The sequence below is a fragment of the Cyanistes caeruleus genome, chromosome 1, assembly GCF_971803275.1.
Source record: "Cyanistes caeruleus chromosome 1, bCyaCae1.hap1.1, whole genome shotgun sequence".
NCBI classification, from domain to species: Eukaryota; Metazoa; Chordata; class Aves; order Passeriformes; family Paridae; genus Cyanistes; species Cyanistes caeruleus.
In genome coordinates this window covers 143019573-143033378 of record NC_141701.1, presented here as the reverse complement: position 1 = coordinate 143033378, position 13806 = coordinate 143019573, and the positions used below count along the sequence as shown (strand labels likewise).

General features: G+C 39.1%; 1 protein-coding gene across 17 annotated transcripts in view; it reads left to right on the top strand.

Annotated features, from left to right (window-relative positions):
• ZMYND11 (zinc finger MYND-type containing 11) overlaps positions 1-13806 on the top strand; it is a 105445-nt gene that overhangs the window by 83335 nt on the left and 8304 nt on the right. For all 17 annotated transcript variants that reach the window (XM_023921899.2, XM_023921898.2, XM_023921896.2 and 14 more), the window contains 8 exons: positions 4410-4487; positions 4872-4964; positions 6416-6503; positions 7533-7588; positions 8372-8449; positions 9007-9125; positions 10949-11156; positions 12985-13053. In XM_023921899.2, coding sequence (XP_023777667.1) covers positions 4410-4487; positions 4872-4964; positions 6416-6503; positions 7533-7588; positions 8372-8449; positions 9007-9125; positions 10949-11156; positions 12985-13053 — 789 coding nt within the window. The remainder of the gene's footprint in view (positions 1-4409; positions 4488-4871; positions 4965-6415; positions 6504-7532; positions 7589-8371; positions 8450-9006; positions 9126-10948; positions 11157-12984; positions 13054-13806) is intronic.

Sequence of the window (13806 nt, the reverse complement as noted above, 5' to 3'; positions counted from 1 at the left end):
AGCAAGAAGTTTCTAAAGAGCAGTGGTGAGTGTATGTTAGACTCATGCTCGTAGTTCCTCTCTGCAACCCCTGGAAACCTGAATTGCTTCTGAAAATGCTGCCTTAGAAACATGTATCTGTCATTGAGCAGCCTTCACATAATCCATCACTGAACTGAAATGCAGCTCTTTGATGAGTGTATACACAGGACAGGTGAGAGAGAAAAAATATTCATTATGGGAGATTATAGGGAAATGGAAACCTCTTTAAACAGTGCAAATGTAATTTAAATGCTTATAGCTAGACAGAATGCTGGCACTGACAGCTTTCATTTCTTAGAGCTTCCCAATTTTTTTTCTCTCCAAATGGAAGACTGCAGCAACTGCAGCACAGTGGCCACTGCCACCCTGGGAGTTGAGAGCTAACTCAGAGTGCAGAGATTTGTCACTTCCATCATCCCTGGTGCTACTGCAGGATGGAGTGTTTCTCGGAAATGCCTCTGGCTTCTCTAGCCTCATGTGGTTTGTAAAGTCTTGCAGTGAAGCCCTGCACTATAAGTATGTCAGAATTGCTAAATAAGTCACACCTGTATGGTGCAATATATTGCTACCCTCTTGAACAGCTAGGCAGTATAATTAATCTGGAATATTGAAAATAAAGAGCAATGTAACCTTCAGGTATCAGCTTCTAAGAAACAGATGTGCTGCAGAGAATAAGGCTCATATAAGGTATTTCCTGAACCCACAAGAAAAGAGTTAGGCTGCAGGCTTGGCCTTTCACCTACCAAATCTCATTAATCTTCCACATGAGGATTGGTATTGTGAAGGTTATTACTTCACTCCTTCATCCCCTGTGTAAACACATAGGCCTGACCAAGTCTTTTAGTTTACCTTGATTCAAAGCAGGTTTGCAGGTTTCTCTAAAGCAGTGGTGTGGCTGAGGAATTGTCCATGTTGCAGCTTAGTCCCAGCAGGCAGCTGAGCACCACGCGGCTGCACCCTCATGTCTCAACTCTCAGCTGAGAAAGGAAACAAAACAAAGGTGGTGCAGAGGCAATCCCTCCCCACCCCCATGAGTAGATCAATGCCCAGATAGTTCCTGAGTTAAGGATGGCTAAATTCCCCCTAGGCCCTCTCCTCTTCCTTTCTATTGCTGAGCATGAGGTTTCATGGCAAGGAATAGCTCTTTGGTTAGTTCAGGTCGTCTGCCTTGTGTCTCCTCCCAGCCTCTTGTGTACCCCCCATTCCATTCTTGTGGGGCAGAGTGAGAAACTGCCAAGGCCTTTACATGTGCAAGCACTGCTCAGCAAGAGCTGAAACATCCATGTGTTACCAACACTGTTTTGGTCACAAATCTAAACCACAGCACTGTACCAACTGCTGTGAAGACAATTACTTTCATCCCAGCCAGACCTGGTACAGTCCTATATTAAGATAATTTATCCCACAAATAGGCTATCTAAAAGTATAAGGATCCTGGCCTTTTTGGGGCTGGATTGAATCACAGCAGTCTCCTTGAAACCAGCCTGAACTTGAACAAGTTTTCCAGTAGAGTATCTCAGCAGATCTGACAAAAGACAGTGGATCTTGCCACTATGATTGCTTTTGTTTCCTGAAAGTAGGAAATTAGAAGACCTAATTTTCATTTATATTTTCTTTTGTATCATTCTGCCTATAAAGGGGACCTGAAAGTGGGAATATTATCTTGTGTCAGAGCAATATAAATAGATTTTATGCAAATCATAGTCCCCATCTAGTATTATCTATTTTCTTGCTTTATGTGGCTCTAAGTTGACTTCTCTGAGAACACTACAAGTCTTCAAAATACAAAGAAGGGGGTTTTTTATTAGAAACTTACACATTTTCCATTATAACTTCCAAAATATGTATGAATGCTGCCTCCTAAATGGCTAATTTTTGTTGAAAAGTGAATGAAATGCTAGAAATGTAACTTGCTTTCTCCAAAGGGTAAGCAATCTTGCCATAAAAAGACATTTTACTGGCTCATAGGTTCCAATTCCCTAAATTTATTACCTTTCAAAATGTAGTAGAAGAACATGGAGATCAAGTTTTTCTTAAAATAAATCAGTGCAGGGAATTGAAGGAAAAGTGGAAAAATTAAAGTTTACCAGAATTGGCAAGTTAATTATATCATTTTCATTGGTGCTTAAGATGATATTAATTGCTGACATTGATAACTATACAAAGCCAGCTATCTATCTTTTCTTATGATCTGAAGGATAAGACTGTAAACCATCTATCTCAACAGTCTCTTTCAAACTGTCTTGCCCAGCAGGGCATGAAAAACGGTTCACATGAATTCTGAAATACTTTCAAAGGATAATAAATTCAGAGCCGTGTCAGAAAAAGAGGTGTAGGACTAGTCAGTGCATGTGAGTTTTATTGTGTCCTTATAAGTTTCAGTCTTTTAAAATGCTGTGTCATTAGCAAGCACACAGCACTCCAGTGCCTGAAATGACAAAATGACAGCAGTGTTTCATAATGCAGATAATTTAATGCACATTTGGGTTTTCATTTGCAGTGGCAATGTTGGTTTATGAGCAACTGAGTAGGTGATTTGAATTCCAGCAGAATGCACGTTCTCGTGGCAGTCAGAGTGAAACATGAATATACAGAATGTGATTCAGATATATAGTACAGGATAAATTCTCTGTCAGTCCAGAGTTTGGAAGGAAAGAAAGAAGGCCAGGAAACCATTAATATTTGCCTAAAGGACCTGTAGGTATTAGAAATACCTGGGGCTGGCCCTTTCCACTACAGAGAGTTTCCCAGTCAGGAAGAAGCTGTAGTGTTGTTATGTAGAATGCAGTATCTGAGTAGGTTCGTGACTGAACTGGTATTTCAGCACAGTTTGTAATGATTCTAATTGCTGTTAAGCAATTAAATGAGCAGCTTTGCAGGTAGTGCTCCATATAGTTTTGTTTCAAGAAAGGTAGTAAGTACAATCCTGACATGTATAGGTTGCAAGTTTGCTGTAGCACAGGGGAACAGTCTGTGGTTTTCAGTGTCCTCAATGTCTTGCAGGAGGAATATAAACAGGGGAGACACTATCAAATCCTATCACTTTTTTTGTGCTAATGTATAATTTTACTCTTGCCAAGTAAACTTGTAAAAGCAAGTGCTCTGTACTCAGTGTGTGTGCTCCCTATGTCCAGAGTCATATAGAAGTAATTCAGTGAAAAATAGCACACTTCTAGTGACTGATAATTTTTAAGCCTCTTTAATTTACCTACTAGAACATGGATTCATTTTTTTCTTTTGTTTGCTAAGCAACCATCATCTGCACAGTTATGTGGATCTTGCTAAAGACCATCAGATTCTGAGGATGCAGGGGTAACTGAGCCCGTTTGGTCCACATAGTTTGCACACAAGTGGTGAAATGAGGCAAGAGAGGGAGAGAACTCAGCCTGGCAGTCAGTGCACAAGGAGGTGTGAGGAGAAGTGAATTCTTTGCAGGAGATGTGAGCAGTTAGAAACACTTCAGCATAATAGACCTGGAACCCATGCTGTTGTTTCACTGTGCTTTTGTTTTGGAGAGCTGCTGCAGGTAAAAGTAGGGAGAAGGTAGCACTTTCCAGCCAGATGTTGTAGGGCCATGCTGAGCTGAGCACAGCTGCTGTGAGCTGGGGTTGGAAAGGCTGCTTTGTAAGAGCACATTAGGCATTTGCAGAGAGACACCTTCTCTTTAGCAGCACATTTTCGGCATGCAGGGCTCCCCACTAGCTTGGTTATACTTTGAAGGGTGGGGATAAGTCTCTGTAATAGTCTAAGATGAGAGGGAAAAGCTCTGGATCCTGAACTGCTAAAAAGTAGTGATCTGTGTTCCAGAATCTGGATTAAATTTTCTTAAGGAAGAACCACAAAAATCCCAGACTGCTATGTTTCTTGAGCAGTAAAAAGTGCTCTGAGTTTCTACTGGCTAAAGCCAATTTGTCTTTCTCCCAGATGGTGTCATTTTGCTTAGTAAGCACATAATTTGTAGATGGTACAGGATATTATTTTTTAAATTATTTCTTTTTTTACTAAAATTATTAATGCCTTGCTAATAAAAAGACCATTAAATAATTTTTTAGCTGCTCCCTAAAATGACTTTCTTCGTTGCTTTATTCTAATTAGACACTTTTTTTATGAGAGATTTTGACAAACTATTATGGATACAAGTGGAAATAAAACTTGTCGTTTTTCTGTGGCTGAAGGTCTCAGCCCAGACATAATTCAAAGCAACATATATAGTCGTTGTGGCGTGTTAGTGTTACTAATTTACCAGATAAGGTTTTCCCTAAGAAATAGTGTTTTTTGTGATTCAAAGTTACCTTTTCAAATCAAGTGTTAATGCAGAGAAAATGTTTATTGGCTGGATTTTGAAGTCAAGTTTAAAATAATAATATGATGCCATTTTTCTTTGGCAGAGTATCAAGAAGAAGAACACAAGTAAACAAGAGATGAGCACATACCTGCGATTCATAGTGTCTCGTATGAAGGAGCGGGTGAGTCTGAGACAGCGAGGTTTGTTCAGTGCTGTGCTGCACTGCAGAGGAGCACTGTGGTAACCCAGGTGTGACAGTGCAGGGAGGAGGGCTACCAGAGGGTGGTTTTTAGTTCTTCTGTCATAAGCACTGTGTGTGTTTTCACATACACTTATCAGTGATTTGCATCAGTATCACCAGGCTATGCCATGGGCCTGTAGCTCTTCTGACATGGGCATTTTTCAGGTTTGAGACACATGTAATCTCATGGGTTGTGGATCCCCAGTTTGCCCTTGTGTAGTCCTCACCTGAAATATTCCAAACTATTGCATTTTCTAATCCTCTTTTATGTGTTTCAAGCAGATTCTAAATGCAGTAACAAACACTGTCTCATGGTTCTTTCAGGCTATAGATCTAAACAAGAAAGGGAAGGACAACAAACATCCAATGTATCGAAGGCTGGTGCACTCAGCTGTTGATGTTCCTACTATACAGGAGGTAAAGTGATTTGCTTTCTAACTTCTACACTGGTTTTGGTGTCTTTTAATAGTGAAAGTCTATAAAGTCCTAATCCTGTTTAATTCTCTTTATGATCAGTGTTTCAGTATTGTATCCAGCATTAGATATGGAAGCTTAACATGTCAAACTTTTCCTCATAAATAGGTAACAGAGTAAAACCATTTTGAGTGGTGCCTATTTTTCAGACAGAGTATCCTCAATTCCTTTTGTACTAAGGTTGTACTAGGATCTGCAGGAAGCTAAAATCTTCAAAGTACTGTTTAACTAAATCAATGAATATAGACTCGAGTGCCTATGTGTGCTTCTCTGGCCCAAGGTTTTTGACCATAATCTGATTTCAATCATTATGCCCTTGTGTGGGTGTCAGCTTTACAGACACCTAAATTATTCATAAAAAACCAATCACTTTGTTGATTATGAAAAACCAGACTCACCCAAAACATCTGTTTTGCATTAATTGTTCCAAAAATAAAGTACTAATAAATATATTGTCCCTTTTTTTCTGAACTAAAGGTCTGATCATGACTCATATAAATCAACTGCACATGATCATAATGAACAGCATCTTTATTCATCTTTACTCATTCCTGCAACTGGATTGCTGTGCAGTGCTGTGGTATATCTTGCCCTTTTCAAGCACAGATGTGAAGAGCCTTTGTTTTATTATTAAAATGCACAAATAAACAATGGCTTCACTGACAGTTTTGGAGGCCAGCACAGCTTCCTGTCTAGAAGTGCTGGGAACACTGGTTGAGCGTGAAAATAGATCGGGCCTTCCTTTCACTCTGTCAACTTCTCCTGCTTCTAAAGAAGGTCTTTTGGCCTTGATAGCATTCTATAAGCTGATGTTGTTTTGTTTGGTGAGTGGAATTGTCAGAGATGTTCTTGAGAGAGCACAACTGAAAATGCTGCATTCCCTGTTGGACAAGGCCATACTAAGAAAATTAATGGCTCCATGTAGGCATTTGCTATGAGTCTGGAAGACTGGGACAATCAGTTTTCATCAGATAACACAGACTATCCAGTGAAGATCCTGGAAGTGCAAAGGCAGTCAACACTGATTTGAAACTAGTTGATATTTTAAGGTACAAAATGTTCACCTCAGGGAACATAGTTTAGTTTAAACAAATGTTCTGGGCCACACCTTATGCTGCAGCTATTCCACATTCACCTTGTTACAACCAGGAAAATCTTTTTTAAACTTGGTCAAGTATTAAAAAATCTACTTTACTTCTGGGCATTGCATAGAGGGCAGCCAATTCTCAGGTACTAACAAACCATGTCAAAGAGTTGTAAGTATTCCTTTTGTATGCAGGAAAAGCAGTGTCTGATCTGTGTTGCATAATGCAGCTTTCTGTGAAAGCTGCTATGCATAAAGCAAGTAGAGCACTTTGAAGTTTTCTCACAGTCTTGTGTTTTCTTTTGTGTAGAAAGTAAATGAAGGAAAGTACAGGAGTTATGAGGAGTTCAAAGCAGATGCTCAACTGCTTCTACACAACACAGTGATTTTCTATGGAGGTAAAATACTACATTTACTGCTTGCCTTGTTTGATTTCTCTTTATTTGTAGGAAACTCACAATTCCAGGATGGATTTGGTATTAAGTAGTCTTAATAAGGCCCACCTGCTACATAACTATTTTCATCCTCTCTGGTTAAACCTCTGAGTGAGAATTAAACTTTTTCTATCCTGCTTCTTCTTCAGCAAAGTCAGTCTATTCTGCAAATTTTTGCCTATATACATATGTTTTCCTAGGGTAGGGTAGGGTTTTCTGTGCTGTGTCAGCAGAAACATGTACTATAGATATATTTCTTTTACTTTTGGGCATTATCTGCCATATCGTGACATGTGGATGTAACTACATCCACACCAGGAGTGTAGTGCTGTTGCAGCCATCAGTGAAGCTGCCAGGCACTGGGGAGGTAATGAGTGACTGATTGGAAGTCAAAAATCACCACCACCCTGTCCATAAGCCGGGTCCTGTTTTCCAGGGGCACCATTTCAGGAAGGATGTGGTTCTCCCCTGCAGACACAGCCCCCATCATGGAGACTGGGAGGAGGGTGGCACCAGTCTGTTGCAGCCCCAGGAGATTCACACTGTGGCTGGTGGGGAGAGATGTGAATGTGCCAAAGAGGAATACACAGGTGTGAAGGGAGACTCAGTCATAAACAATTTGTGAAGCATCACTCAGAGCAGAGAGGAGATGTTTTAGGACAACTGCAGTGTGCCATTAAGACATAAGCAGAGAAAGGAACTGAACCCATATTAAAAGCAACTGTGTCTCCCTGCTGCTGCTCCTCCTCAGATGTGTACTTGCATTGTTCAGTGTAAAAGTGGTATTGTGGCATATAATGTGACACAGAAAACAAATATTGAACTGATTGTTAGAAAATTTTAAATGGAAGGGCTGTCCAAGTGATCAAATTATGTTTTGTCTTCTTAAGCACAACAATTATAGCATGAAAGTCACAGCAATGACAGCTGCAAATCTTTGTGAGCACTGTGATCATACTGTGATTGTTTATACCATCTATTTTTAATTTACAGCGGACAGTGAACAAGCTGATATAGCAAGGATGCTTTACAAAGACACCTGCCACGAAGTAAGTACTACCAAGTAACCAAGATGTAGTCAAGATACTTGATTTTCATTTCCGAATCTAAGAAATTTTTCTTTGTATTACAAAATAAAAAGTGTGTGAAATTGAGTTATAAATTTCCTCCAGACAGTCTAGCAGCTGATTCAGAATCCCTTTTTCTTTTTCTTTAGGTTTTTGTTGTTGGTTTGTTGGTTGGTTATGGTTTTGTTTTTGGGGTTTTATTGGGGTTTTGGGGTTTTTTTGCAACTAGGTTATAATTTTAAAAACACTGATATTCAAATTGTAGTTTTGAAACTATCAATTAATATAGATTTAGACTAGAAATAATTGTGCTTACTAATATAAATTGAATCTGAGGTTGAGATTCCTACTAAATTCTGTAATTGTCATCAAAATGTTTCTCTGCGTTCAGAGGAGACCAAAGAGTACAGCTGAGGAGCTGGCACACTTTCTCCTTTTGTACAGTTGAATTACTTCTTTCACAATGTACTTTAAATATTTGATGAATTTTAAGAACTATTCTTTGCATTTCATCTATAATAGATCATTAATATGTGATTTAGTCTTCTCCCTCCGCCTGGGTTTTCTGAAACATGAATCATGTTTCTTCAGGTTGTCTTCCAGCCTCTCACAGCCCACCTCAGTTTCACACCTTTAGTTTGCATGAACAGAAGTAACTCCACCAAATTGAGGCTGAAAAATTTTACTACTTAAGGGAGAGGGATGCTACTGAAATCACATAAATAGGATGCTTTTTGCTTATTTACCTTTTTTTTTGTTTTTCAGCTGGATGAACTGCAGCTTTGCAAGAACTGTTTCTATTTGTCAAATGCGCGACCTGACAATTGGTTCTGCTATCCTTGTGTATGTTGCTGACACAGATTTTTATTTGTTTGCTTTTCTGTATGAAAGCCTGCAGTTTTGGTGTCATTAATGCATTGAATATTCCATTTCAGAGGGCCTGTTTCAAAAGCATGGTTAATGCTCTGTAAGCCTGGATGTTTTTATACAAGTGAAGTATTGATTGAAGTTCAAAGCTGTAACAATATATGTTATAAAACTTGGATATTCACCAGTTACAACAGTTTCACAAGAAAATAAGGAGCTTACAGAACTAAAACTTTGCTCCTGAATGAAGCTAGAAAGACAAGTTAATTTTTAGGCTGCCTAAGATCTCTGCTTTCAATAGGCAGTTATACCCTTTTCAGACTTCGTAGTTTTGGGGTTTTTTTTACCTTGATCCAAGCAATCTATCTAACAAGGAAATGTATTGTAAGAAGATAAAAATGAAAATAGCACTAGACACAAACAGTAACCATACTCTTAAGGCACTAGTGTAGTATTCCAGCAGAATATTTGTGGGAGATAGCAATATTACATTTCATATCCACTAATAAATGAAACTTTTTTGTTTTTTCCAGATACCTAATCACGAGTTGGTTTGGGCCAAAATGAAAGGCTTTGGGTTTTGGCCAGCCAAAGTCATGCAGAAAGAGGACAATCAAGTTGATGTTCGCTTTTTTGGCCATCACCACCAAAGGTAATTTATTAATTCCATGTGCTGCTTTTTACAAACAATATTAAAAGAATTTATCTCATCTGTCATGTTTTAAATCCTGGCTCAGCTTGTTGCCAACTTTAGAAATACTGAACACTTTGCCACAATTGTTCCAGAAAATTTAAAGTTCAGGCTAACACATCTTAAGTGTCCAGATTCAGTGGCTCAGGGATTCTCTTTCCACAGTTGCCAGAAGGGAGTTCCTTAATGCCATTTTAATTAAAGACAATAAGTGAACTTCAGCTGTTTCTTCAAATGTGTAGCAGTCTGCTAATCCAGGCCAGGGTGAAAATTGGACAGAAATGTACTCCTTCTACCAGCAGTATTGACTGCAGGCAATTTCTCATTTGAGCCGAGGCACTACAATTTTGTGGTTTAGTACCATGATATATATCACAAATGTTTGTGTCTCACTGCTAGAACATTGACAGGCCTCCTGCTGGGAGCCAGTCTGCAATTTCAGGGAATCCCTCTTTACATTGGAAACTTGACTCTTAGAGATCAGCTTTGGTTCTCTCTCCAGCTGGTTGTTCAGCATTTGGGGAGGTTTGTAGCAGTGTGACAGTGGATGTACTTGTTTGGATTTTTTTACTGTTTTATTTATATGGCTATAATGTGAGGAGAGGAGACATTTCTAAAGTAATTCGGGATTCTTGGGAGATGGTGTATAACAGTGTTTTAGGAGACTGTTTATTTAAATTGCTTCCATGTAACTTGCATAGTATATAATATCTTTTCACTTTTTATATAAACTTCCAGAACTTTCTAATAGTCATAAAGTAAGTAAAGGATCTTTACTGGGGCCTCAGTCACAGAACGTTTTTTTTACCTTAAATCTGTTTAGGAATACTGTTTGTTTCATAAGTTATCTTTGGCTTTAAGTTCACACAGTTTAAAATTACTTAATAAAGTAACCTGGTACCCATGGGATGAGGTGCTTGCAACTTCTTAAATTTGTGCTGATACAGAAGGCAAAGGATGTTTAACTAGAGAGCCATTTCTTAGTTACTGTGCTGGACTTGGACAAGAGGCCAAACTCCTTGTTGATGTAAATTGGTATTGTTTCTTTGTCTTTACTCAAATTTAATTTATATTGCAAGAATCAAGAATATTTTCACAAACATGTAATTTGTTGAGTATTTGATCTGTTAGGCAGATGTGCATTGCAGTGTGTCTATATTTTCAATGTCCATTGTTGCCTTAGTGCTTGGTATAACCTTTCAAAATGTCAAGACCTGCCCATCTGACTCTCTGAGGATTCTCTGAATATATTTGAGAGGACAAAGTAACTTTGGAACCATGTCACTGGCATGAATTCAGTCCAAAAAAGTGTGACAGTCCCCATGGAAGTTCAGTCCTGATAGACAGGAGCCCAGAACACAAAATGTCTCTATTCAAGGTGATGAGTTGGTACATCCTTGACACTTTTAGGAAAGAGTTCAAGAGCTAAACTGGATTAGCATATGAACCTCCAGTGAAAAAATGTTTCTGTGTCTGAGTCAGGGCATTTAGTGAGAGAGCAGGTAAGAGATGGTGCTGGGGAAGGTTTGTGGCTCATCAAAAACGAGAGAGACTTTTAGTCATAGCACCAACAGCTAAGGAGTATTTATAGAAACAAAAATGTCTAACAGCATGCAGTCCATTTTTTTTTTTCAAATGTGTTGAGTTTAAAAAAAAATCAAAGTATAAAGGAATTGTCAGTGATAGGCCATTGTGAAAAACTGCTTTTGAAGTCAGTTTCTCAGGTTGAGATCCTTCACCTGTATTTAATGTTTCTGATCCTGTCTGTGCTGTGTATTCTAAAGGGCCTGGATCCCCTCCGAAAACATTCAAGACATCACAGTTAACATCCACCGGCTGCACGTGAAACGCAGTATGGGATGGAAGAAGGCCTGTGATGAACTGGAACTGCACCAGCGTTTTCTTCGTGAGGGGAGATTCTGGAAATCAAAGAATGAGGACAAAGGGGAGGAGGAGGCAGAGTCGAGTATCTCTTCCACTAGCAATGAGCAAGTGAGTGCTGCTACTTATTAGTATTAGCAATTCATTAAAGAGTACAAAGACAATGTCTTTTTGATTAATGTGCTATTAAATTAGCCTTGTGCTCTGTCTGCAGGTTTGTGATGACAAGAGGGTTCAAAGACTTATTCTCCCTATGTTTTGTAGCTCAGTAATGATAGCAAGAATATAGATTTTCTTCTTTCCTCTGTTTCTTGGATGACCTTTGTGAAGTTTCAAAGCGTTTGTCACGTACAGCACCTTGATGAGACAGATTAAGATTTCTAAAGTTAAATAGGAATGTTCAAGTCAAATGTCACAGATATCAGATGGACTGCAACACTGTCTTCTTGGAGCCCTATCAAGGGACAGCCCTGTAGCTGCTCAGCCTTTTCACAGCTGGAGTATGTTCACTTTGAGCTCTGTTCTGCCTTCAGATCCACAAGTAACACCATCCATGACATTTTCAGCAGGTCCAACTAAAGTGCAAATGTTGCACTTGAGGACCATATGACCAGAAACTGATTAGTCATTAAAAATAATTTTGCAAAACAATAAAAATTACATTGTTTTAACAGAGAGTACAAATGGCCAAGATCCAAAACTTTGCATTTCCACATGGAAATTCCTGTATCATAGCTGATCTTTACAAATCATTCATTGACCAAGAGGGTGTTAATATATTAACTACTAGTGACTTGGCACTAAGATTTTCATAGTTTGCAGGATGCTTCTCTGTATTTTTGGCAGCCCTTTCCCTGGCAACATCTTTCCTCATTTAAAACCACTATCCTTTCTCCAAGTCTGTATTCAAAAAGAATAGGAATATTTTGATACTCTTCCTTTTTCCTTTTGTCAAACAGGTCTATCATCCAATTTGGAACTAAAAATTTTAAAGTTTATAAAACTCTATATTGTGGTGGGAAGTTGTTCCTTATCAAAGTGGTTTTAGGGCTTTTTTTAGCCTGGTTTGCTTAGCTAACCCTTTGTAGCCCCTTTACTTAAAGTCTTGTGTGCAGTCATACAACAGCCTGTGGTAAAAAAGGAAAATGGTCACAAGTAAAAGATAACTGGTATTTTTCCATTTTTTTCTGAAATGTCAGTCACAGGGTCTGAAGTGTCCATTTACATATTTAGTCTTCAATGCCAGCTATTCATCCTTGACTTGGCTAATGCTTATACCTGTTTTACTGGTTTCCCAGATAGAGGAACACAGGAGTAGCCATCAAACTCACTGTTCTGCTGTGGTCTGCAATATCCTCTTACTAACACTAGCTAGTACTGAGTGCTTCAAAAGCAGGCATAAGAACTTCTCTACAAGATAATTACCACTCACTTAGATCTCATCCATGTTTCTACTGTGAGATTGACTTTTATTCTAGAGCATAAAGTTCCATAGCCCTCTAATTATAATCCAGTCTAGATGATCTTCCCATATTTACATACTTACATTCTCTTTATAATCACTGCTGTTTTCTAGCATCCAACAAGATCTGATTTTTAAGTATGGGTCACTGATACCAGAATATCTCAGAAAACAAGTGTATGAACTTGTGTGTGCAATGAAGAAAGGAATGGTTAAGAGTATTTTAGCAAGTGCATATTGAATAGTAGAACTTGTTCATTAATATTGTTCCTTCACGCAGTCATAGTCATCAGTGATAATGTAGAAAGTTTATTGTGTGCACTTCTCACTTAAGAACATTTAATTACCGTTTCTATTTGATACCCTAAATAATTGCAAATAATCACAAATAAAAGGCACATCAGTTACATTACAATGAAAGCCACTTACATGAATTTGGTTTGGGTTGATTCAATATGCTTTTCTTAATGTTCACAGCTGAAGGTTACTCAGGAACCAAGAGCAAAGAAAGGAAGACGTAACCAGAGTATGGAACTCAAGAAAGAAGTGAGTAACCTCAATTACTGTATTTGTAGAGATAGCAAAGTACAAAAAGTCTGAAATTTTAACAGGCACGCCTTCAATTTTAGTTACCTTTTAGTGATGGTACAGTATTAGTCTTGGAAGTTCCAGCCCCACAGCTTGGTATTCCTTGCTAACAAATGTAATTGTGCCTCCCACGTGCAAGTAACGTGTGTCATCATGGGCATATCTGTATCGTGAATAAAGCAAGTCAGCTTACAACATTTCTTTTTTAATAAAAAATTCAGGATATCAGTAAGTCCATAAACGGTAGAAATCAGGAAGTGCAATCGAGACTATTAACCATATCCACTTTGTCTGCGGGGCTTCCCTGCGTATCCCGCTTGCAGGATCAGGGAAGCAAGGGCTGCGTTATTGCGCGTGTACACAAGGGGGCACTTACAGAGAGAGCCGTAAATCTGTTCCCGAACCGCCAAGGACTTTTTCCTGGCCTTGTTCCAGCTGCCCGAGGAACGCTGAGAAAAATGTGCGCATATGCCCGTTCCTTGCAAGAGCACTCGGGATGCCGCTGCAGAGGAGGGTGCAGGTACTGTAGCAGCAGAGCTCTCTGTGGTGGCTGGAACAGGGACGTGGCCACTCCTAATTCCTGGGCAGATGCCTCCCCACTGTACCTGATCCTGCGGGAGGCAGCGTCATGGATGGAGGCAGTGACACAGTCTGTGCTCCCTGGGGCACAAACTGTGTTTGAGTGCAAGATAGGCAGATTACAGGAGGATG